The sequence below is a fragment of the Dama dama genome, chromosome 32, assembly GCF_033118175.1.
Source record: "Dama dama isolate Ldn47 chromosome 32, ASM3311817v1, whole genome shotgun sequence".
In the NCBI taxonomy this organism is placed as follows: Eukaryota; Metazoa; Chordata; class Mammalia; order Artiodactyla; family Cervidae; genus Dama; species Dama dama.
This window is the reverse complement of record NC_083712.1, coordinates 38,753,723-38,778,055: the sequence shown is the minus strand read 5'-3', so window position 1 is coordinate 38,778,055 and position 24,333 is coordinate 38,753,723. Positions and strand designations below refer to the sequence as shown.

General features: G+C 57.9%; 1 protein-coding gene across 1 annotated transcript in view; it reads right to left on the bottom strand.

The window, feature by feature from the left end:
* ADGRA2 (adhesion G protein-coupled receptor A2) overlaps positions 1-23,054 on the bottom strand; it is a 36,174-nt gene extending 13,120 nt beyond the window's left edge. Inside the window, exons 1-2 of the mRNA XM_061134722.1 lie at positions 22,788-23,054; positions 10,317-10,388 (exon numbers count right to left, since the gene is read on the bottom strand). Of these exons, the coding sequence (XP_060990705.1) occupies positions 10,317-10,388; positions 22,788-23,053 (338 nt within the window). The 5' untranslated portion in view covers position 23,054. The remainder of the gene's footprint in view (positions 1-10,316; positions 10,389-22,787) is intronic.
* Positions 23,055-24,333: the final 1,279 nt, after the last annotated feature.

The window sequence follows — 24,333 nt, the reverse complement described above, 5'->3', positions numbered from 1 at the left end:
GCTCCTCCTCCGTGCACGGGGATTTGCCACACAAAGGCAGTCCTCTCGAGCCTGGCTGCGGGCAGATGTGCTGGAGTTAATCCTGTGGCCCTCTCGTCCTGGCTGGGGAGGAGTCATCCCTGGCTGGCGGGCTGGTTGCTGCAAGATGCTGCCTGCTATCTATCACCCAGCCGCACCCCTCAGCCCTCAGATGGGAAAGCTGAGGCCACAGGGGCCACCGGCCACCTTCCGCCAGGTCGCCTCGGAGCTCCCAGTGCAGACAGAAGGCGGCAGGGGAAGTGTCACCTCAGGCTGGCCTCCAGCAGGTCACAGATGGACGGAAGGCAAGACGGTGACCGCCCCCCCCCCCGGGCTCCCCTGGGCCAAGGGGCACCCCCAGGAGGAGTGATCTGCAGGGTAGCCGAGTCTGTGGCTCAGACTCTACCGCACGGCCAGAGTGTCACCCTCCCTCCCCTCTGTCACGTCCCAGAGGGCTGGCAGAGACCCCCACCTGGCCCCAGCGCCCCCACCAGACCCGGCAGCCCTCTGGGACCACCAAGGTGAGGGCCGGGCCCCCGGCTTGTGTCAGCGCCCCATCCTCCTGTAGTCACAGCAGCGGGAGACGGGCCTGGCCAGACTAGCTCCTTGTCCAGCCCACACTCCCCGAGGCCCACCTAGGTCTTTCCTGAACCAAACCAGCTCAGGGCTCACAGAGACCCCACCAGGAGGCCTCACTGCCCATCGGGAGGGGGCTGCAGGCTCTCCACTCTGCTTCCTGCTCTCCAGCATCCTTGCAGGCCCCCCAAGTGCCCAGGAGAGAGGCAGCGTGGCTGGGGGGGGGGTGGGGACGGTGGTGGTCCTGAAGTAACCCACCTAGCTTGGCCGATGGGGCCAACCTGCTTTCCAAGGCCTGGCCACCCCCAGCCCCAGCCCCAGCCCCAGGAAGGGGCTCTTGGCTCTGCAGGCCAAAGCCTCGGGGGCAGCTCTGGATTCTGGGCAGGAGGGGGTTAACTGAGCTAGCTCCCTGCAGGGGGAGAGGAAATGGGTGTCCAGGATGGGGAGGCGCCTTCCCACCAAGGGGCCTGTTTTCACATGGGCCAGCCCAGCTGGGGACAAAAACACCCATAGAGAGACAGAGAGACAGAAAGAGACCGAGAGACAGAGACAGACAATAACAGAGAGAGAGGCAGAGAGATGGAGAGATGGAGTCAGACAGAGACAGAGAGATGGAGACAGTCAATAACAAAGAGATAAAAAGAGAAATGGAGAGACAGAGAGATGGAGAGATGGAGACAGAGACAGAAAGAGACAGAGAGACGGAGACAAACAATAACAGAGACGTGGACAGAGAGACGGAGAGACAAAGGCATAAACAGAGAAAGAGACAGAGAGACAGATGAACACAGGGAAGTGGAACACGTCCCTGCCAGCCCTGCCCCTGGCCCGGGGTCCTCACACCTCAGCGCTCTCTCCCACCAAGGACCAGACCTCCATGACCCTGCGCCCCTTGAGAAAGAAGAGGAAGCCACCAGAAGGGCCGCGTCCCACGGGGTGACTTCCATCCCCAGGGTGCAGGCGGGGAATGTGCCAGAATGCAGCGCCCAGAAGGCTCCTGCAGGGTGGAGTCTGGAGATGGGGACGGCCCCCACCCCAAGCTGCCCTTCCTGCCCGCTCCCCACCCCCCCTTGCTGCCCAGAGCCCCACTCGCACATCCCCCGCCTCCGATGCCGCTCTGGCCTGTGCCCCCTGGCCCCTCTGGGGGTCTGGCCGTTCTCAGGGCTCTGCCTCCCACCCCGTGCGGGGGAAACACATTCCTCATTGTGTCACTTCCCTTCATGGGCTGCCAAGGGGCCCGGGCCGCAGCCCCCCGCCCCTTCCCTCTGCTCACTGTGTTTATTCTCATTTCCTCCCCGGCACCCCCCCCCCCAAGAACCCCCACCCAGCTGCCCCACTGATGCTCCACAGATGGGAGCAAGGCAGGCGGCTTGGGCCCAGCCCCTTCCTGCCCTGGGTTTCCTGCAGCCCCCGCCGGCGACCGGGGCCTTCGGAGAGGGGAGCTTCCAGCGAGTGTTGGCGGTCCTGACCCCCTAGTCTCACACCCGCAGAGCAGCTTCCGGGGTGGGCAAGGCAGCCTTTGGACGGAGTGCCCTCAGAGTTGGCCCGGATCTACCTGACCCGGTCCTCTCTGGGGCGGGGGGGCGGGGGGGGGGGACGGGCCAGGGGCAGCTCCCTGCACTGAATTGATAGCCCAAAGGGGGCTGCCCACTCCCCTCCGCCCCCAGCAGCTCAGGCCTCCTGGTCCCCAACGTGGGGGCGCAGCTCTGGGGCTGTACCTTCCAGAGTGGCAGGTAGGAGGAGATGCTCACATAGAACTTGGGTATTTCCGTGGGCCTCTGAGGCCCCTACGGGCTGATTGGTGGTTTAGCACCTTCCTGGCTGAGCGGAATCCTTATTTGAGTATCTGTTGTGGGCTATGGAGTCCCGCCCCAGAAGAACGCACTACCCCCCCAGTACTATGCACCTGATTTCAGAGGCTCGTGGAACCCAGGTTACAAACCCCTGCTCTGGTCTTTCTCATCCTATCCCTTCATCTCTTAGGTGAGGTCACAAGGACGCACAGATGCATCCGTGATGTGCATCCTTCTGTAATCTCCCGCCCCCGCTCCCCCCGCCACCCCGTCTGATTCCACAGGGCCCTCCCTGCTCTTGGAACCTGGAGAAAAAGCAGCTTATGGGCGAACCTCCCTCCCCACCCTCACCACACCTAACCCAGACCAGGCTCCCCAACCCCACACATATCCCTCCCCCCGTATCTGTGCCCACATGGAGAAGCAGGATCCCCCTATGACAGAAGTTGGGTGGCAGGGGACTCCTGGGAGCAAATCTCACCTTATACCCTTCTTGGGGAAAAGGAGCTCAAGGAGCTGAGTGTGTAAGACTGAGTGTGTGAGTGCAAGGAGCTGAGTGTGTAAGACTGTGTGAGCACAAGCAATAAAACAGGAGATCGACTGATAGGTTGGACTTGAAAATTTTAAACCTTTGCTCTTGAAAGAATATCACCCAAGAAAGGGCAACCCATGGGATGAGAGAAAATATTTGCAAATCATCTATCTGATAAGGGACTTTTATCTAGATTATATAAAGAACTCTTACAACTCAATGATAAAAAGCCAAATAGTCCAGCTGAAAAAATGAGCAAGGGATGTGAACAGACATTTCTTCAAAGAGGATATACCAATGACCAATGAATGCATGAAGAGGTGCTCAACACCATTAGGGAAATACTTGTCCACTAAGATGGTTATAATTTTAAAAACAGAGACTGGAATCCTTATATGTTATCGATGGGAGTGTAAAATGGCGCAGCCACTTTGGAAAACAGCTTGGCAGTTAAAGCTACCATTGTTTGTTGTTTTGTTGTTTAGATGCTAAGTTGTGTCTGACTCTTGTGAGACCCCATGGACTGGAACCTGCCAGACTCCTCTGTCCATGGGATTTCCCAGGCAAGAATACTGGAGTGGGTTGCCATTTCCTTCTCCAGGGGATCTTCCTGACCCAGGGATCCAACCAGAGTCTCCTGCATTAGCAGGCGGGTTCTTTACCACTGAGCCACCTGGGAAGCCCAGCGTTTGCTCAGGGCTGGGAAATGCAGCGGGTGGAGGATGGGGGCAGTGATTGCTAATGATTCAAGGTTGCTTTAGGGGATGATGAAAATGTTCTAAAATTAGATTATGACGATGAGTGCACAGCTGTAAGTGTACTCAAAACCACTGGATCCTCCCCTTTAAATGGGTGAACTTTATGGCACGTAAATTAGGTCTCACTGAACTATTGAGTGTGCGCTTGTATGACAGTATGTATTTGAGTGTGTGTGTGCGTATGTGTGTGAGTGTGTACCCACACTCGGACAGGGTGGGGCAGCACACGAAGCTGGCTCCTTCTGGCCCCCACAGACCTCCCTGCTTGTGGGTTTGAAAACCAAATTATAGGTTTGGAGGCCGCAGAGCAGCTCCCTCGGGCCCTCCAGGACTTTCAGGGTTCCTTAGAAAGGGGGGGTGGGGAGGGCTGGCTGCGGAGTGGGCGCGACACCCCCGCAGGTACAGAGGATGTCTCGGGGATGGGGGGGGGGGAGGGAGAGGTCCTGGGGTCCAGGAGGAAAACCCAGACGGTCCGAGGCCCCCTCCCACCCCCCATGCCCCGGGCCCCTCTTGTCTCTGACCTCATCCAATAGGTATTTATGGAGCACATACCCCGTGCCAGGCCTTGGGCCTACAGCAGCGAGCAGGAGGGCTGTCCCCGGACCCATTAGCCTCCCTGCCGGGGCCCTCGGGCAGCCTCTGCGCCGCGTTCCTCTCCGGCGGCGCGAGCCGGGAGGGCAGGGAGTGGGGAGTGGGGGGGGTGGGGAAGGCCAGCGCCCGGCCTCCGGCCCCGGCCCCGCCCACAGATTAATGGAAACCACCTGGCCGGGGACCCGCAGCCCCCCGCCCGCCCCCCACCGTTCCCGTGAGCATCCGCGTCTAATGAGAGCCCCAGCGCCGCCGCATACCAGCCCCCGGGGCTCATTAATCTCATTAGGCAACGACAAATCATCCCGGGCCTCGGCTCCAGGCTCCCACCCCGGGCCCTCGGCTGCAGGCGTGCTCGGGCCACTGGGGGCGTGCGCGCGTCCACGCGGACCCACACGCAGGCCCGCACTCCCAGTCCTGGGCTCCCTCGGCCCCACCCCCCCACCCCCGCCCGGGGTCTGTCTGCCCCGTGGTCCGCTCGGGTCTGCGGGGAAAGTCCGGTGGCCCGGTCCCTGCTGAACGCGCGGAGATGCGCGGGACCGAGAGACGATCCGATCGCGGCAAGACCTTTCTGCGCAGACACTTCGTCTCCACCACCGCCTTCCCCGGGCTGGGGGCTGCGGATAAATCAAACCATCAGGGACGGCTGGTGTGACATCTTGCCACTTAGAACTCTTCTGAGGAACAGGGGACCGCCTGTACTGAGAGCCCGACGTGTCCCCCTGCTGTCTTCCTGGGTGAGAGCCCCTTTACCCCTGTGATCGCCCCTCAGGGAGCCGCGCCTTGCCCCTTGATCCAGGCGAGAAGCCTGCGGCTCACACAGGCACCAGGAAAGTGAAGGATGGAGGAGCAATTCCATCCCAGTCTCTTTTCACTCCAGGGAGAAGTCCTGTGCCATTTCATCACCCACCCCTTCACCCAAAGGTCTTTCCTCTGGACAACAGGCTAGTCCACGGTGAGGGGCGGTGGGCCACGGGGCTCAGAGGCAGGGCGTCACAAGTCTGGGCTCTTCAGTCACCTGCTTGGACTGTCCTTGAACGCTGCCCGGCTATTTCAGGTTCTCCTGTCCAGCCTGCCTAGCTGATAAAGGTGTGTCTCCCCACCCCACGTCCCCTCCCCGGGGCACAGGTCCTCCCCTGGGATCCTCTCAGGCACATTCCCTCGAGGTCCCCTTTCTGTGTCCCCTCCCCGACCTCGGGGCTCTGCACTGCAAAACAGGGGCCCCTTACACCCCACCCATCCGCAGAGGCCAGACGGGCACTCGGCATGGGCAGGCAATTCTGGCACTTTCTGGAGCAGCCCAGACCGAGAAGACAGAGAGATCAGTGTTTCCTGGCACCAACTGCTTGCCAGGCCCCGGCGTCTCATTCACCACGAATAGGCCCACAGTGTTGGGGTCATCTGGTCCGCTGGTTCCCAACCCCGACGGGCATGAGAATCGCCTGCCTACCTTGTCAACGATTCCCAGGCCCTTGCTGACCTGATCATTAGCATCTCCAGGACCAGAGCCCAGGGCCTCTCTCCACCTCTGGGGAGTGACTGTGATGATCACTTTACATGTCAGACTACAGCTGCGGTCTCTAATCCCCGGGTCGCAGACTGGCACCGATTCATGGCCCATAGGAACCAGGCTGCACAGTGGGAGATGAGCGGCAGGTGAGCAACTGAGGCTCCATCTGTGTTTACGGCCACTCTCCGTCACCTGCATTACTGCCTGATCTCCGGCTTCTCTCGGATCAGCAGTGGCAGCGTTAGATTCTCATAGGAGCATGAACCCTCACCCTAAAATCAAGACGGAATATCCTGAGATTGCCACTACATAGAAATAAAGTGCACAATAAATGTAATGCACTCTAATCATCCAGAAACCACCCCCCACCGTGTCTGTAGAAAATTTGTCTTCCACAAAACTGGTACCCCAAAAAGCTGGGGACTGCTGGACTATAGCGCCCAGTGACTTGATCAGTCACTAACCTAGGTGCTGCTGTGTAGGTACTGACTTTAAGTAACGGAGATGACTTTGTTAACATGAGTGGGCCTCGTCCAACCAGTTGAAGGCCCTTCGAGTAAAAACCGAGGTTTTCCAGAGAAGTTCTGCCTTCAGACTGCAGCATCCGTTCCTGCCTGACTCTCCAACCTGCTGACTGGTTCTACAGATTTTGGATTTGCCAGCCCCCACAATTCACACTACAGTCCATGGGATCACAGAGAGTCAGACACAGCTGGGCGCATGCACACACACACAATTACATGAGCCATTTTCTTAAAATAAATTTCTTTATATTGTTGTTTAGTCACTAAGTCGTGTCCAACTCTGAGACCCCATGGACTGTAGCCTGCTAGGCTTCTCTGTCCATGGGATTTTCCAGGCAAGAATACTGGAGTTGCCATTTCCTTCTCCAGGGGATCTTCCTGACCCAGGGATCGAATTCACTTTGACGGAAGTCTCCTGCGTTAGCAGGTGGATAAAGAAATAATTTCTTAGAATTCTCTGGCAGTCCAGTGGTTAGGACTTGGCACTTTTACCACCATGGGGCTGAGTTCAGTCCCTCATCAGGGAGCTAAGATCTAGAAAGCCTTGCCGTGCAGCTAAAAAATATAACTACTAACTAAATATATGTGTGCAGGCTCAGTCGTCTCCGACTCTTTGCAGCCTCATGGACTGCAGCCCGCCAGGCTCCTCTGTCCATGGAATTTTTCAGGCAAGAATACTGGAGTGGGTTGCCATTTCTTTCTCCAGGGAGTCTTCCCAATCCAGGAATTGAGCCCGTGGCTCTTGCATCTCCTATATTGGCAAGTGAATTCTTTACCACTACTGCCTCCTGGGAAGCCCAACTGACTAATTTCTTTGCCTATTTATATAAGGACACACACATCCATCTCCTTTCGGTGCTCTCTGCAGAAGGCTGACTGATACAGTGGTGCTCAGCCAGGCTTGAGGCCCTGGGCTCCTCCAGCCCCGCACTGCCTCTCCATCCCAGGGAAGTGCGGGCACCTGCTGAAACCAGCACCCCCTCTGCTTCCCCTCCTCTGAAAGCCCAGGTGGCCACGTCACTGGGCTTTTTGACATTTTTTTCCTTCTCCTGCAGCACCGTGGGTATCACCCACACACAAGGATCATAGAGTTTAAAATCCAGAAGGCACTTTACAAACCACCCTGTCTCTCCACTTTTAACCAACAAGCAAACCTAAGGCTCCGTCTGACCCCACCTCGCACCACTCCCCTGTCACGCTGCCCTCTTTCGGCGCCTCAAACTTACCAGACAGACTGGACCCCAGGGCCTTCCCACCTGCTGATCCCTCTGCCTCCAGATGGCTACCTGCCGGTCAGCTTCCTCCCCGCCGAGGGCTCGGGCTCCATCACCTCCAGCAAGGCCTTAACCTCACTACATCAAACAGCACCTTCACTGCAGTGCTTTCTGTCCCTGCTCCCCTGCTGGTTGTTTTTCTCTGCAGCATTCATGGTCTCCTGATCTGTTGTTCAGTTCTTGGCTATGTTCTGGGTCCTGTCCGTGGCAGGTGAGTTCCATGGGGCAGGCACCTGGCCTGCTGTGTTCACTCTCGATGCCCAGCGTGCAGCCTGGCACACAGAGGGGGCTCAAGAAACATCTCAAGAGTGCACAACTAGGTGATTCCTAACAGAGCAGGAGCATTTAGTCATTACTCCCAACTCCTGTCCCCACTGTTCTCTGCCTGCCTCCATGGTTTGACAGGCACCCCTGGTGGCTCAAATGGTAAAGATTCTGCCTGCAGTGCGGGAGACCCAGGTTTGATCCCCGTGTTGGGAAGATCCCCTGGAGACGGAAATGGCAACCCACTCCACTATTCTTGCCTGGAGGATCTCATGGACGGAGGAGCCTGGTGGGCTACGGTCCATGGGGTTGCAAAGAGTCGGACACGACTGAGCGACTTCACTTTCACTTTCACCATGGTTTGAATGCACCTGCAGTGCAGTGATCCAGGTCCCCGTGGGTACTGTAGGTTTGCATGGGGTGTAGGGGAGAAGGCCATCTTCTCATCTTCATCAGAAAATATACCCTCCTGGGATTGAAGAATGACCTGGCAGACCCAGCAAGCGGGCAGACCCAGGATGTCTGGGGCTGATGAGGCAAGACAGTAAAGCTGGAAGGATGTCCTAGAGGCTTCCAGACGCTTCTGCGGTTAGTCTTTCTCCAAAAGATCCCTGGAGAGAGCATCTGGTTTCTGGCAATTCAGCCCTCTAAGACCTGGGCTGAGCACAGGAATTATAGCTCCCGAGTGCTTAGCGGCTCCTGGGAGAGAAAATCTTTCCCTTTTTGTTGGTACCTAATGAGCATTTTGCTTTTTTTTGCTTTTATACAAAGTTTTCTTTTTTTTTTAATTAACAAAACATTTTGTTTTTTTAAAAAAATACTCTGTGTGAGAAAATAACTGTAAAATGCATATTTGTTGTTATCTTTTAGTTGCCAAGTCATATCCAACTCTTTGAGACCCCCATGGACTCTACCCTGCCAGGCTCCTCTGTTCATGAGATTTCCCAGGCAAGAACAGGGGAGTGGGTTGCCATTTCCATCTCCATGAGTGTTTTTTTTAACTTATTTTTAATTTTTGGCTGCATCACTTGGCATGCGGGATCTTACTTCCCTGAGCAGGGATCAAATCCGTGCCCCCTGCAGTGGACGCTCAGTCTCAACCACTGGACTGCCAGGGAAGTCCCTAATGAGTCTTTTCAAAAAGAGGTTTGGTGGCAGCCCTACCTCCCTGTTGGAGCAGATGGTCAGCAGGACTGGTCATGGCTATGTGCGTTCGCGGCCAGCATCCGGGGACCCCTCCCAACTCCAAGATGCCTGGGTCACATGGAACATGCTCTGCCTTGCCACCCCCACAAGCCCAGCCAGGCCACCAAGGTGTCCCGGAGCCCCAGGAGGACTGGCAGAGGGGCTTGCCCTTCTCCTGAGAAGTGGGCGTCATAGAGATAATCTCATGAGATTGTTGTCCCAGTTAAAGATGTCACGTAGATACTGCTTCTCTACTACCCTTGAACTTTCTAGCCTTCCCTGATCCCTCCTTTGGACTTCACAGAAACCCCGACCTGCTTCATTTTTCTGTATATGGCATGATCTGTGGTCTCACGAGACGGTAATCTCTTTGGCTCTTTGAGAGCAGGCGTCCGCCTTATCCTTGAGTAGCCTCCATCGCTCTGATCTAAGCTTTTTAGGCAAAATGGTACTGGAGGGGACAGGGCCCTGCTGGAGGCCTTGGGAATGCCCAGTGGGTGGGAGCAGAGATGGGAGACAGGGGGGCTTGGAGGTGGGGAAGCTAGAAAGGGTGTGGCTCCAGCGGGGACAGGAGGCCCAGGTGTCCCGTGGAGAAGACAGAACCCAAAGCTGTTGTACAGGCCGTGGATCGGACGCTGCCAACTGAACAGGGATCTGAGAGAGGGCTTGATTCAATCCTCTCCTTTGGCATGGACTTTGCCCGTGATGGAGGCAGGTCCCCAACTCGGGGAAGGAGCTTCTCTCGGGCTAGCAGGACCCTTGCCAACAGAAGGCCCCACCACCACCTCCAGCCCCATAGGGCAGCTGATGCAACAGCAATCAGGGTGGTAGGGAAACATGGAGCGGGAGAATTGGATGTGACCCGCTGTCCCCACCCTTGGCCAGGACTCTGGGCCCTGGGAGCTTTGTTTATTGCTTGTGTTTAGGGAAGCAGGAAAGAGGCCCCAGTCACACTAAACCCTCCCTCTGCCCGGTCTGCTGGGCCCCCAGCTGGGAGAGGGGGCGGTGGCTTCTGGCCAGTTAAGGGGCTCAGCCCTTGGAGCTAATTGCTCATTAAAGAGCGTTAATGAGCTTCCCACAGCCCCACCCCTGCCTGGACCAGCGAGGTGTCCCCAGGCCTCTCTGCTGTCCCCGGGGAGGGAGCAGGTCTCTCTTTCCCAGACCAGGCCCTCCGACCTCCACTTGGTGGTCAAGTCGGACTTGGGGCCCTGCTCGGCCAGCAGGTTCTGGGTCACGGCGCCCCTCGCAGTTAGCACCCCTCATCCTCCCCGGCCCACCCTGCCCAAGCGCTTACAATTTCTCCAGCAGGGACAGTCCCAGGAAGGCTCCGCTCCGGAGGCCGGTGATCTTGTTGTTGCTCAAGAGCCTGGAGGACCGAGGAGAACAGAGATGGGAGAAGGTTGCCTTCCATGTAAGTGGCGCCCCCCTGAAGTTGTGCAAGGAGCAGCCCCACCCTGGGCTCCAGGAGACCACGGGGAGGATAGCTCGGGCAGAATATAGTCAGCCCACTGAGCCCCAGATTGGAAGTGTCAACCTGCCTGGGATCCCACAGCCTGGATCTGACTTGGGCTCTATATAAGCAAACACACCACGCTGTTTCCACCTGGGAATCACTGGGCCAAGCCCACAGCACCCCCTTCCCCGCACCCCCGCCCCCCCGATAGCTCTGTCTTGCTCGAGCCATCCACCTTGACCTGGGGACAGTGATGGGGAGAAAAGTCTGGCAAGTAGAACAAGAAGCCTAGTAGGTGTGGGGGCAAGTGAAAGGGATTGCCCTTCCATGGGGTCTCCATCACTCTGGGAGCTGAGGGCCTTACCAGAAGGGGACCCCTCCCTTCGCACCCTCAAAGGCCCCCTACTCAGAGGAACAGAGTGCCCATGGGTCCCTAAGCCTGTCTACAACCTTGACCAGAAACTGATGGAGTCCTGGGCCCCCCGGGGAGCCCAGGCCTCAGGCTCTGCCTCTGAGTCTTTGTTTATTTATTCGTTTGTACTGGCGGGAGGCAGAAAGGGGGCCCCAAGCTCCTGACGGAACCCACTCTGCCCACCCACTCAGTCTTTCTCTGCCAGGCTCCCCGCTGGGAGGAGAGAGTTCCAGACCAGCCAAAGGGCTCATCCCTTGAGTTAATTGCTTATTAAAAAGCTTTAATGAGGGACCTTCCCTGGTGGTCCAGAGTTTAAGACTCCACGCTTCCACTATAGGGGGTGTGGGTTCGATCCCTGGTCGGGAAACTAAGATCCTACATGCCATGTGAGACCAAAAAAAAAAAAAAAAAAAAAAAGGCTTTATGAGCCTCTCAGACCAAGTTCTTGCAAAGGGTTTCCCATCTTTGCTCTGAGCGGTGGAGAGCAGACCTGGGAAGGCCAGAGGGGCAGGCCTCCGGCTGCCTCTCCAGTGGACAGCCTCTGGGCTGGACAGTAAGAGAGAGGGCAGGGGGCAGGGACTGCGCATGAGAAGGGCTGTCAGAGCTCTGCGCACAGCCTCCTGGAAGTGGGTGGGTGCACACACCAGCCCGACAGTAAGAGGATGCCAGACATCTGCGCTACTCCAAGTTCAAGGGGCACGTGGAGGACAGACGGTGGCTGGATGGAGGCATGGACAGGAGGGGTTTTGCGGGTCAAGGGAAAGAGGTGGACAGCTCACCTCCTTCCCTGCTTTCTCTGCTCTGCAGAGAGGCCCCTCCTCCCCTCCTGGACCCCGCCTCACTGTCTCTCCACCGAGTCATCCGCAGTGACCGTGTGGATGGGTTCCGGGGAAGTGCTGTGTTTCCAGAGTGTTAGACACACACACACACACACACACACACACACACACACACACACACACACCCTTGATATTTCAAAAAGCACATCACAGTAGTCATCAGATGAATACTTAGAACTTTCTTGAACCCCTTTATTCTCACTTTTATGGGTTTGTTCTTGTTTCATTTAGTCGCCAAGTTATGTCTGACTCTTTGTGATTCCACAGACTGTAGCCCGCCAGGCTCTTCTGTCCATGGGATTTCCCAGGCAAGAATACTGGAGTGGGTTGCCATTTCCTCCTCCAGGCAATCTTCCCAAGGACGGTTTTATTTCCCATTACCTATGGTGGCAGATTGTAAATAATATTGTCAGTTCTTACGGCTCTAAGGGTCTGGTGGGGCTGGGGTCGCCCCCTTGGTGGTGACAGGCTCTTGATGGTGTGAGTTTTAAATCCAAACCTGCCCCTCATCATCTGCACCTCATTCCTTCATACAGCCTCAGGGTCTGAGGCTCAGAGATTGCATTAACTGTCAAAAAAGGCGAGAGGACCCCTCAGTATCCTTATGTGGGGGAGAGATCCTGAAATAGCAGGAGGAGGGTGAGAAAGGGCATCTGTTTCAGCCTCCCCACCCCAAGGTCTCGCCAGGGATGACTCCTGCCTGGGTCTTGGGAGGAAGACAGATTGGGATGCTGACGGGGGTGGGGGGGCACAGGGAGAGGTCAGGGGTATGGAAGGACAGAGGAATGGGGAAGCCAGGTTATCACAGCCCAGAGCACCAAGGGGGAAGCCTGAGAACACTGCCAAGCTTGAGTGGCGTACGGACCTGTTAAAGGGAGGGGAAAGCTGTTTTATATCCTGCAAATATATCTGTGGATCCCAGTTTGAGAAACGCTGATCTTAGGAATGAAAATCTTACGCTATTAAAATACCTTCTAAGAAACAATTATCTCAAAATTATCAGCAAAAGATTTTTGTTTAAAGATTGCTGAATTGAAAACAGAAAATTTAAAAAGTCTCCAACTCAAAAAAAAAAAAGTCTCCAACTCCCAAATCCCTGATATTAAAACTCAGGATCCTAACTGGAGAAACCCATCCAGACAAGTCTAGAAGTAGTGCTGGGGAGTAGGTACCCCACATTCCCCAGACTCTTTAGCTTTTAACCCTTGAACACCTTCCACATACCCCAAATTTAACCCAGAGTTGGTCAATAGAAGTACAACGCCAGCTGCATATGTAATTCAGAATGTTTTAGCAGCCACACTTTTTAAAAGTTAAAAATTAAGTTAATCTTAATAATAGACTTTACCCCAGTGCATCCAAAATGTTATCATTTCAACATGTAATAAATATGTTATTATGTATTATAAACATAGAATTATATATTATAAACATATAATTATATGTTATAAATAGAAAATATTACATGTATATTTTATATACTTATATATTATAAATACAAAATAAAAATTGTATACATAACAAAAATTATGAACGAACTATTTTCCTCCCTTTTGTACTGTCTTGGAATCTGGTGTGCACTGTCCTTTTCCAGCACAACTTAATTCAGACCAGTCACACTGCAAGTACTCGGAGGCCACATGGGGCTGCTGACCTTAACCCTCATTCCTGACTTAGTCTGCTTGTAGCCAGCACCGCCCCGCACGAGAAAGTCTGGGCTGCCGGGGAGATCCTGAGGCAGCTGGGGTGCTGTGTGCGTGTGTGTGTGTCTGTGTGCGTGTGGCCTGGGAGCAGAGCAAAGGATGGGGCCCAGTGACCGAGGCAAGTGAGGCTGAGCCTCTGGTCCAGAAGAGCTCCCTCCTGGCTCCCTGTGGGCTGAAGCGGCCTCTGTGGGCTGGGGAGGAGAGGGAACAGCGGTGGTGTGGGAGCGGGGTTGGCTGCAGCCCACGCGGCCGGCTGGGCTAGCCCAGGGCAAACTCCCAGCCTGGAGAGTCTTGAAATGAGATTTTTTTTTTTTCTCTTGTGTTTGAGAATATGCTCTCCTGATCCCCCACCCTCTAAGCCACTCACAGAAGTGGGGACCCCAGGCCAACAAATGGACCCCTCTTGCCACATCTCCAGTTCTCGGAAAGATGTCACCAGTACCTTTATGGTTTAGCCCCGAAGTACCCAGGACTGGATCTTTTAGTCTTAACAACCTAGATCGGGTGGAGGAGATTTTATGTCCATCCCAGAGCGTGGGGACTGAAATAACGGTGCCTGCGGGTTCAGTTCTTTGGAGGTGCCCCTTGTGTGTCTGGCCAGGAATTTGGGACCGCGTTTGGCGGAGGTAGGAAGCTGGCAGTCACAAGGCTGCTTATGGGGGTAAAAGAAACACACAGACACAGACACAGACACACACACACACACACACACACACACACACAGCCTCACCCATTAGGAAGCAAAATGTTCCCACCACACTCGGCTCCCATGGGAGGCAAACAGGCAGGGCGGCCCCACGCTTCTGTCCAGAGTCGCAGACACGGTGCAGTCTTGACCCCTTCTTCCTAACACCCTCAGCCACCCCGCTCTCCCAACAGCGTCGGCATCAGCAGCCTCCCCAGCCGCAGCTCAGGGTGCCTATGAGGTGGGCTTTCTTCCCAACTTCCCAACCACGCCACTTGCCTCTCAGGCTGGCCCAGCCCAACATCCTCAACTTCTTCCTCCCTCCCCCCGCCCCCGACTACCACCCAGGGTCACATTTTCACAGGAAGGGGGGCCAGTCCCTGGAGGCCCCTGTTCTCTACCCCAGAATCTGAAATCTGGCCAAGGAGAGGGACACACGGCGTCCATTCCAGAACTGTCTCCACGCTCGGGTCCTATTTTAAGGAAGAGGAGCAAGCAGCATTACTGCTAATGAGGCTGGAGGCCACAGGAGTGGGTGGCTGGCGTCGGCTGGGGCCCTGTGGCCTCCGGGCAGCCGCAAGAACTCGCCAGATTCCGGCCCGACGTCCAAGATGAGCCTGTAGGGGTCCCGCAGGCCCCGCTCCGTGGGGCGTGGGGCCAGCACATGCCTGCACCAAAGGGGTCTCACATGTGCAAGAAGAGTCACACATGTCCTCCCAGCCCCCACCCAACCCAGCACACACACACACACACACACACACACACACACACACACACACACGCCATGGCCCCACGCTCTCCAGGAATCCTGAGCCTGGAATGCAGGCTGCTGCCAGGGTCCTCTGGGCTGGGGGGGCTCCGACACCAACAGCTGCTGCTGGCACCTTGGCCGTGTCTTTGGGAGACCGTCAGTGCGGGGAGCAGGGTGGTCGGCTTGCTGACGCGAGAAGGGCCCCAGGCTCGTAACTATCAATGTGAGACCATTCTCCCACCTCCCCTGACCCCCCTCCTGTGGGCACAGTACCCAGGGCCTTGGAGCATTTCCAGGCCCTCAAGGGCATCTGAAACCTAAAAAAAAAAATCACTACTGAATATAAATGCTACAAATGTAAATAAATGAAGGTTTAACTACAGAACTACCAAATGTTGTATTATGCCAATTAGCAATCACTGTTCAGTTTCATGAAGGATGTGGGTGCAGTTTAGCACGACTGATGGGACAATGGGGCCTCCAAATGTGAGACTGCCTCTGGTCCATGGCCTGGCTCTGACACACACCTTTGCCTAAAGGCTGTGAGCCTGACTGCAGGGCATAGAGGAGCTGGAGAGGACACACAGCGGTCCCAGACCTCCTGCCATCCTTCCCTTGGCCAGAAGACTGTTCCGTCAGCCCTGAACACCTACTGGTTAGGAGGTCACCCAGCTGGGGCTTCTTCTCCCCAGGCTTTAGAGGGCCATGTCCTGAGAGAGCCTCTGACCTCAGCCTTGAAGCTGAGCTGTCCAGGCAGGGCCTGAGGTCAAGGTCAAGAGGGAAAATTGTCTTGCAATGGCTCCTCCACACGGGGCCTTCCCATGGTCCTCTTCTCTAACCTGCCCTCTCTGCAAGGGCACTGCATCTTGGCGATCAGCAGGCAGAAACCAAGAAACTGGAGAAGGCGAACCTACAACTGTTCGTGGTGGGTAGTTGATATGCCTTGAGGGGATGTGGGAGCCCCCAGCACTGGAATTGAATCTGTTGTAAGCATTTACCCCTGGGCGTCCACTCACTCATTATTCAATCCTCCATGAACACCTACTGTGTGCTGGGCCCTGGGGAACAACACCAATCCTCCATGAAGACCTGCTGTGTGCTGGGCCCCAGGGGACACACCAATCCTCCATGAACACCTACTGTTTGCTGGGCCCTGGGGAACACCACCAATCCTCCATGAACACCTACTGTGTGCTGGGCCCTGGGGAACACACCAATCCTCCATGAACACCTACTGTGTGCTGGGCCCTGGGGAACACACCAATCCTCCATGAACACTTGCTATTTGCTGGGCCCTGGGGAACACACCAATCCTCCATGAATACCTACTGTGTGCTGGGCCCTGGGGAATACCACCAATCCTCCATGAACACTTACTGTGTGCTGGGCCCTGGGGAACACACCAATCCTCCATGTACACCTACTGTGTGCTGGGCCCTGGGGAACACACTAATCCTCCATGCACACTTGCTGTTTGCTGGGCCCTGGGGAACAACACCAATCTTACATGAACACTTGCCGTGTGCTAGGCCCTGGGGAACACACCAGTGCTGCAAACACAAATGAGACCTGATGTCTACCATTTCCCACTCAGGGAAGGTGGAAGAAGGTGTGTCAGATAGGGTGGACTATTTATGTAGCTGTGTCCACTTGGTTTCAGGAAGCTGGGAACTTACTCCCAATCACACTTCCTGCAGACACGGCCTAAAATCTCACCACTGGGGACTCAGACTTTTAGGCAAAGAAAGTGGGTTTTTTTTTTAAATACAAAAAAAAAGAAAACCAACAACAACCCAAATAAACCTGAAAGGATCCGTTATCAGTCTTTTACACCTAAGTATCAATTAATCCTTTAATCCTTCCACTCCAGAGATTCTCCTTGGGAACCTGGAGGCTCCACTCCTGTCTGCTTTGTGAGCCTGTATCCAGCCTCCACAGTGAGACTGCAAGGCCCCTGAGGGCAGAGACCAGCTCTCTATGGACCCCTGGCACAGGAGGCCAGACACACAGCACACGCAACTGGCAGACTCGGTGGGTGGGCGTCTGGTGGGGCAGAGCTCCAGGTGAAGTGGGGGTGGTCCATGAACCCCCAGTTTTCCCAACTCAGGAGGCAGTTTCCTTTTTGCCTCTGCTTCCCCAGCAAGTCCTCTGTGCAGTGATGTTGCCCAGTGGTCCCCTAAGCACACGTGTATCAGCGTGGGTGGGTGCCCCACGTGGAGGAAGTGGATTGGTTATCTCCCTGCCTGGTCCCCGAGTCAAGGGATCCGGCTGGGAGTTGGGTGACCTTGGGCAGGTCAGCTGCAATTGGGGTGCTTTCTTAGGAAAAGAAGGGTCTGGACTGGAAACGCCCACTCCTCAGTGTGACGGCTTTTCCCACCCTGAGTCTCCTGAAGTCTAGAGTTTCTGCTCCAACACACAGCTCCCAGGAGGCGAAGCGCTCTGGGGGCGGGGGGCGGAGCGGGAGAGAGAGAAGCCGGAGGTGGGGGCTCTCGACCTCCTCTTTGCTTTCCAGCTGGGAGACGTCTGGGCCCTCGAGCTCAGGCTGGAACTCCCTCCCGGGCTGCTCCCTCCAGCCGGTTCCTTGCTCCTCCGTGACAGACTGTCCCCTGCCCCTCACCTGGCCCCATCCATCTTGCACACCCCTGTCTCCCCCAGCCGGCCTCTCCCCACTCCCAGGGCTGGGAAAGCGATGTCCTGAGAGGCTGCCGGGCGTTAGCTACACTTGCAGTGTCTCTGCTCCCCCACCCCCATCACCCAGTCCTAAAAGCAAAGGAATGTTCTGGAGTTTGGGAAGGATGGGGGCCCCCCGGAGGAGGAGGAGGAGGAGGGAGGAAGGGGAGGAGGCAGCTTTGTTCTGTCAGTGTCTGAGCTCTAAATAGAACAGAGCGGCTGGGCTGGGGGAATGAAAATAAACAGCCCCTCTGAACAGCCCTGTCTTAGCCGTCAACCGGATTTTCCTTCTGGTTCCCCAGCCCAGGGCCATTTCCCTCCCCTCCCCTCCCCTGCTCTCCGTCTGAGCCCCTGGAGGCCAAGGCTCTACCGCAGGGGTGTGGGGGGGAGTGAAGGGGGGTCTCAGTCCAGGCTGTGTGGCCTTGGGGAACTTGCCTCCCCTCTCTGGGCTTTGGGGATGACATGCTTGCCGGAATGGAAGCATGGAGATCAACTCAGAGGTGGCTGGAACTTTTTCTCCTTCAGGAAAGAGTTCTTACCCCAATGACTCCCATGTGGCATAAACTTAGGAACACTCGCTCCCTTTAAAAACATGACCCCAAATTTAAGGGTCAATTTATGGTGAGGTTCAAATTACACTGGTTTGCCTGTGCCTTTGGGGGAAATTCTCAGACTCACCAGGACTAAGGATCGCATCCCAGCCCACCTCCCCATCCCCTGAAAGCCCAGCCCGGAGGGGTGAGCCGAAGTAGCAAACACAGACTTCCTTGGGGGGGTCAGGAGTGTCTGGGTTCTTGCACGGGTTCTGAATAATTCTGTAAATAACCCATTCTGAGTCCTGGCCCCACTCGGGGATGAATGGGGGTTGAATTTTAGGTCCACCATCTCGGGTGCAAGAAGGACTCAACCCAGCGAAGCATGGATGGCTCCGCTGTCTGCCTAATGCTTCTGAGGTGAGACCCTGGGCCCTGCACCTACGGGTTCCTAACATCTCCAGAAAGGGTTGATGAGTCCTGGAATCTGGGCTCTGGTGGCCTCCAGCAAGTCCAGGAGGCGGTCGGGGGAGAGTCAGGGAGGCACGTGGATTTCTTCTGGGCCCCTCACTTCAGACAAGTGGGGGCGGGGGGGGGGCGGGTCCCAGAGCCCCCCTGAGGGGAGAGTGTGCTAGAGTCCCCAGCCTCTTCCCTCCTTTCCTCCTTCCCTCCTTCCTCCTCACTCCCTCCCCCTCCCCCTCCTCTCCCGCACAAAAGCTCTCTGTACAGAGCCACTTCCTCTGGCTGCTGTCTCTGAGCCCAGACCTTATGAGAACCATATGGGGGAAAGAGGGTGGAAGGGAAGGGGGTGGGGAGGCCGCGTGGGCCCGCCCCTCCAGCCAGCATCTCTCCCCTCCCCTTGGGGCTCCTTGCAGGCCGTTGGCACACTTTGCCCCCAGCTCCCCCTAACTGGACCCCACGGCTGGGGCCAGGGGCGCTGAAGGGAGGGCACACAGGGGTAGGGGATCGGGGGGAGGGCTGGGAAGGGGCCTCCCTGCCCCATGGTGCTCTGAAGACCACCAAACTCACAGCAAAGGGCCCTCACCACCGCCAGGCACATCTGCATGGCCCAAGCTCCTTCTCTCCTGTGCAGCCTATGTGGTGGGCAACCCTCCAGACTGAGTGGATGAGGGTTCATCCCCTGTCCCATGCCTGCCTCCCATCCCCACCCAGCCTGGGAATGTTCCCAGGTCAAAGGGGCCTGGGTCCTGCTGGGAAGGAACCGGGTTTTCTAAATCAGCCTTTGTGTTCTTTGGCTCCCAAGTCCAGCCAGGTGAACACACTCTCTCACCTGAAAGGAACATGAGGGGAACCCCACCAACTAATCCTGACGCTGGCATGATCCAGCTAAGCTGTGAGGCTCTGGGCAAGACGTGGCCTTCTCCCCATCTGGCCTCAGTTTGCTCAGCTGTCAGATGTTCATGTAGGGGTTGGACCCGCTGGTCTCTAAGGCTCTTTTTGGCTCAGGGGCCCAGAAACTTATGACCCTGCCTGGTAGGTATCCTCTGAGGGCCTGCTCAGAGGTCCTGGGAGGTCCTCATCGGAGATTTCCTTCTAGAGTTATCCATTATCAGTCTCTTCGTGGAATCCCTGAACACCCCCCCCTCCACTCTCCCCATCTCCGTAACTCCCAGAGCCCAGAATCAGAGGGCAGGTGCATCAGCTGCTGCCCAGGGGTGAGTAGGGGGCTCACAGTGGTCTGTGTCTCCATCCCCTGCCTGTGATAAGTCACTCCCCCCAAGAGAACTTGCCCCTCAAGGGAGGCCCATAAAGGCTCCTGCTATGGGCTGGGGGCGGGGTGGGGTGGTGGGGACATGCCCACAGCTGCCCCCTGGACCAGCTGTGAGACTCGGGGGTGGGGTGGGCAGATGGATCAGGAAGAAAGCCAAGAGTTCTACTTTCCTGGAAAAACTGCGAATGAAAATCCATTAGAGGAAAGAGGAAAAAAAAAAAAAAAAGCCAAGGGTGGAGAGAGGGGCCTGCAAAACAGAAGGCGGGACTGCAGATAAGAGGGTGGGGGCGGAAGGGTTTTCCCTGGAGGTGAGCGGCTCTGTTGACAGGGTTGCCCCTGATCAGCCTGGAGGTTGGCTGCAGACGGGCACCTTATCTAGCACTTATCTGCCTGGAGAGCCTGCCAGGCTTCCCAAGGTAGAGGCCTGACTTTCCCCCTGCCCGCCCAGGACCCACATGCGCAGGGCAGTGTGTGAGGGAACTGAGAGCTGGCGGCCCATTCTGGAGGAGAACAGGGGAGGAGAGAGGGGAAAGCTATAATGCAAAGGCTACTGGCCCGAGTCCATTGTCTGCCCTAGGTCATGGGCAGAAAGGGGAAAGGAGAAATTTGGAGGGGGGGGGGCGGAAATAATAAAGGAGGGAGGCATTTGGGAGGGTGTGAAGGTTTCTGTGCTCTCTGCCTTCCTTTGCTGCCAGACTGGAGTGGCTGAAGCCCCTTCCCAGCCCTTCTTCCCTCGAGATGCATGCTGGCTAGGGATGGGTTTACTGGGGGGACCGAGCCCCCAGAAGAGAATCTGTGCCCAGCTTCTGCTGAAGGAGAATGTGGGCTCTTTTCCTTTAGAAGCCAGCCTGGGGGACGGGTTGCAGTCTGGATCTGGATTAGGTGGAGTCCGTGGGGTAGTCTCTGAAGCAAACGTCCGTGGCTGGTCCCAGTCCCACTCCAGGGCGGGCTGATGGGCCAGCGGGCTCTCAGGGGCTGCTCCAGCTTGGCCTGTGCTGTCCGTTGTCCCTGCAGATATGTCTAGCCTGGCTGAGGGGTGGGAGGCTGTTCTTTGGAAGGTATCTTAAGCCAGGTAGGTCGGTGGCCTGGGACAAAAGGGGGGCGGCCCTTCCTCTGGGGATGGTTAGGGACGGAAAGGTGAGCTAGGGATCCTGTTGACTGCCAACCTGTCCCCAGATCTTTTCACCTAGCATCTCTCTTGCTGAGAATGTATCTTCTCACCCCACTCTGTCTCCTTGGAGTGGCGTCCACAGGAATTAGCCGTGGCTGGAAAGCATTAGTTGCCAAATCATTCTAAGATGTACTGCAAAACCACGTTTAATGTTTTTCCCCTTCTTTCTGCCGTCAGTATGTTAGGATGCCCTAATCTCAGCAGATGTGTGTGAGCAGGGCTGAAAGATCCAGGGCAGACACACACACACCCCTCTTGGAACTCAATTCTCATCACCCAGCGGGGACTCACACAGACCCACTGGCCCAACCATTCCACACAGCAAGCATTTTTCTCCTCCAGAACTGAGTGGGCTGGGGAATGCCCAGGCCTGTCTGGACACTTCCACACCAGTGGACTCTCAGGGGGGCGGGAATCAGCTGCCACAGCTGTCTTCCCAGGCCATGGCCCCATCCCCTGAGCGGCGAGAACCCGGTAGAGAGCAGAGAGACACGGCTTCCACCCCACTAACACACACAGGCACACACACACCCCAGGCCAGGCGGCCAACGTCAGAGGCTGACCAGTCGTGTCCTGTCAGGAAGCGCACAGCCTCTGAACTCACCCAACCAGAGTCCTTACTGTATTGTTCTGGACACAATCGGATAGACCCTGAGCCAGCTCCCAACTCCAGGGCAAGGGGCGGTGGGGAAACGGTCGCCACCGGGGTCAGGAGGACAGGGAAGGGGAAGTGGCTTGGAGGCTGGGTCTAGGACAGGACAGGAAGGGGCCGCCGCCAGGGCCGGAGCCCCCACTCCACGGCGCGCGTGGAGCTCCGAGCACGTGGTCCCCGCAGGAAATCGCAGCGGTGGGGAGCGGTCGCTAATTCTCCTGCGGGGTGCCGGGATCTCGGACCCCCATCGGGGAGGCTGGGGGTTGGGTTGTGGCGCGGCGGGCAGAGCCGGTTGCCAGTGAGGGCTTAATAAGGCCCGGGCTGAGAAGGGAAACGGGACGACGGAGGGAGGTTGGGAGGCAGCCTCCTTCCCCTCCGCCAGGTTTCTTTCTCTGCGATCTTTGCGTGAAGTCAATCGAGAAACGGCCACACTTCGTCTTCACATCCGAGGAGGGAGAGAGGAGGAAGGGATGCAGGACTGGGAGCGCAGGTCAATTCACAGATGCGCGCGGCGGGACAGGGGCCCAAGAGGAATCGGGACGCCGGGGGGTCTCGTTCACATCAGAAGCGCGTGTACCCAAAGGATAGACATTTTTCCGAACCCACCATCCTGACTGAGCTAGAGAGACGGGCTGCAAGCGGGGCTGGCAGGCTCCGGGGTCGGATGGGGCGCCCCCATCTGGAGGATCCAGGCCCGCGGGGTGAATCCGGGCAACTCCCCCAGTGCGGCCAGGGAAGCGTCCGCGGTGGTAACGACCACAGGCACTTAGTGGGCCGCGGGCGTCGATGTCCGCTGAGCCTTCCTCCCATCCCATCCACCTCAGGTCCCCGAAGTCCGCAACACCAGCCCCGGCTAGAAAGCCAAGGGGTCTGGGCGTCCCGCCAGCGCGCGTTCCCCTTCACCTGTGCAGGTGAGTGGGAGCCCCGCAGTGCCTCTCTTTGGGGTGCATCCGTCCCCAGTGCTCCTTCCTCCCTCCTTCCACGCCTGGATCCCTAATCTTTCCTCTGCTTCTCCCAAGCCTCCCTTCTCGGCTTCTGGACTCAGGCCTGAAGTCTCTGAAGTGGTGGCATCGTCTCTGTCCCCCAATCCCCAGTCCTCCCGTCTGGTCTCCTGTCGTGCCCTCGTCGGGACTGGGGCCCGGCCGGCCCGAGTAGGGTACTCACAGGGTAACGGTGCTGTTCGGCAGAAGGCCGGGATCGGGAGGCTCCGGGAGGTCCCCGCTGCCGCACACCACCCTCCTGCGCGCCGGGTTGGGGGAGCCGCCGCTGAGCCCCTTGGGCCGCTCCCCCGAGCACTTGCAGCTGCGAATGGGGATCGGGCAGCCGGGCGCGCCCCGAGTCTCGGGCGTCAAAAGCAGCAGCCACGGCAGCAGCAGCGGCAGCAGCAGGCGCGCGGGCGCCCCCCGCATCCTGCGTCCCGCGGCGCCCATCAGCCCATCGCCCCGCGGGGACCCACAGCGCCAGGGCCCGTCTGCGCGCCGGCCGGAGGGATCCGGGCGGGCGGGAGGCGTGCTCAGCGGGGGCCCGGGGCGCCCGAGGGCGGGGCGGGGGGCCCTGGGCGGAGGCGAGCCCCGGGGTCCCCGCCGCCGCGCCCCGGGGGCATGTCCGGCGAGCGCCCCGGCGGGGAGGACGCGGGCGCGGCTGTCAGCGAGGCGCGGGCGGCCCCCGGCGGCGCGGCCCGACCCTCGGCGCCGTGCGCCTGGGCCGGATAAGGCCGGGCCCCTCCGCGTCGCCTGCTCTCTCTGCGCGGGGCTGGGACCTAGCGGATCGCGCCGGGCTCCTGCCGCCGCCGCCGCCGCCGCCGCCGCTCCGTGCCATGGATGGAGGCAGCTCGGCGCGGCGCCGCTGCCGCCGCCTCCAGCCCCCACCCGCCCTCCCGAGAGGGCGCCCTCCCCTCGCCAGCTCGTCCGTCCGCGAGGCCCTAGCGCCTCCCGATGCGCGGCCAGGCCGCTGCCCTCCTCCGAGTCGCAGCCGGCCCGCCGGCGGGAGGCCCCACGCGTCCCCCACGCCCGCCCTGACCCTGGACGTCTCCCGGCCGCCCCTCTCCCCCGAGCCGAGGTTCTTCCTCTCCACAACCCCAGCCAACCGCTAGCACTTCCCACGGAATCCTGCCTCACTCTTGCCCGTCCAGCCTGCACCCCGATGCTTCTGGGGCTTTCATCGACCCGCGGGCTTGACCAGAGATGTCCCTGGGTGGGAATGAACTTTGTACCCCGCTCCGGGGTTGCCGAGGCTCGGCTTCCCCTGACCCCTGACCTGGTGGGCCAGGCTGGAAGCCCGGAGCTCACTCTCGCAGCCCTGCTCCAGTCAGGATATAAGAGCCGGAGACGAAGGAGGCTCTCGGACCCGCCGGGTGACCTCGCCCAGCGGGGGTTGCATGTCACTGGGCCAGGAGGGGTCAAAGGCCGAGGCAGGTCAGATCTAGGGGCCTACCTTTTCCACGTCTCTGTGCGTGCGCATGGGCGCGCGCGCGGGTGTGTGTGAGGGTGGCTTGGTGGGTGGGAATGAGCACAACTGAGAAGGCGAAAGCAGGGATTCCCACTGGCTGTGGGAAGAGCACTGCAGTGAGTCAGGAGGGCCCGGTCTGGTCTGGGCGGCTCTGACTAAGGACGCAGTCCCTGACATCCTGGGGTGTCAAATCTCCGCAGTCCAAAGGGGCCCTTCCGCCCCCTAGTTGGTGACTGCAAGTTGTGGCCTGCGAATGAGTGAG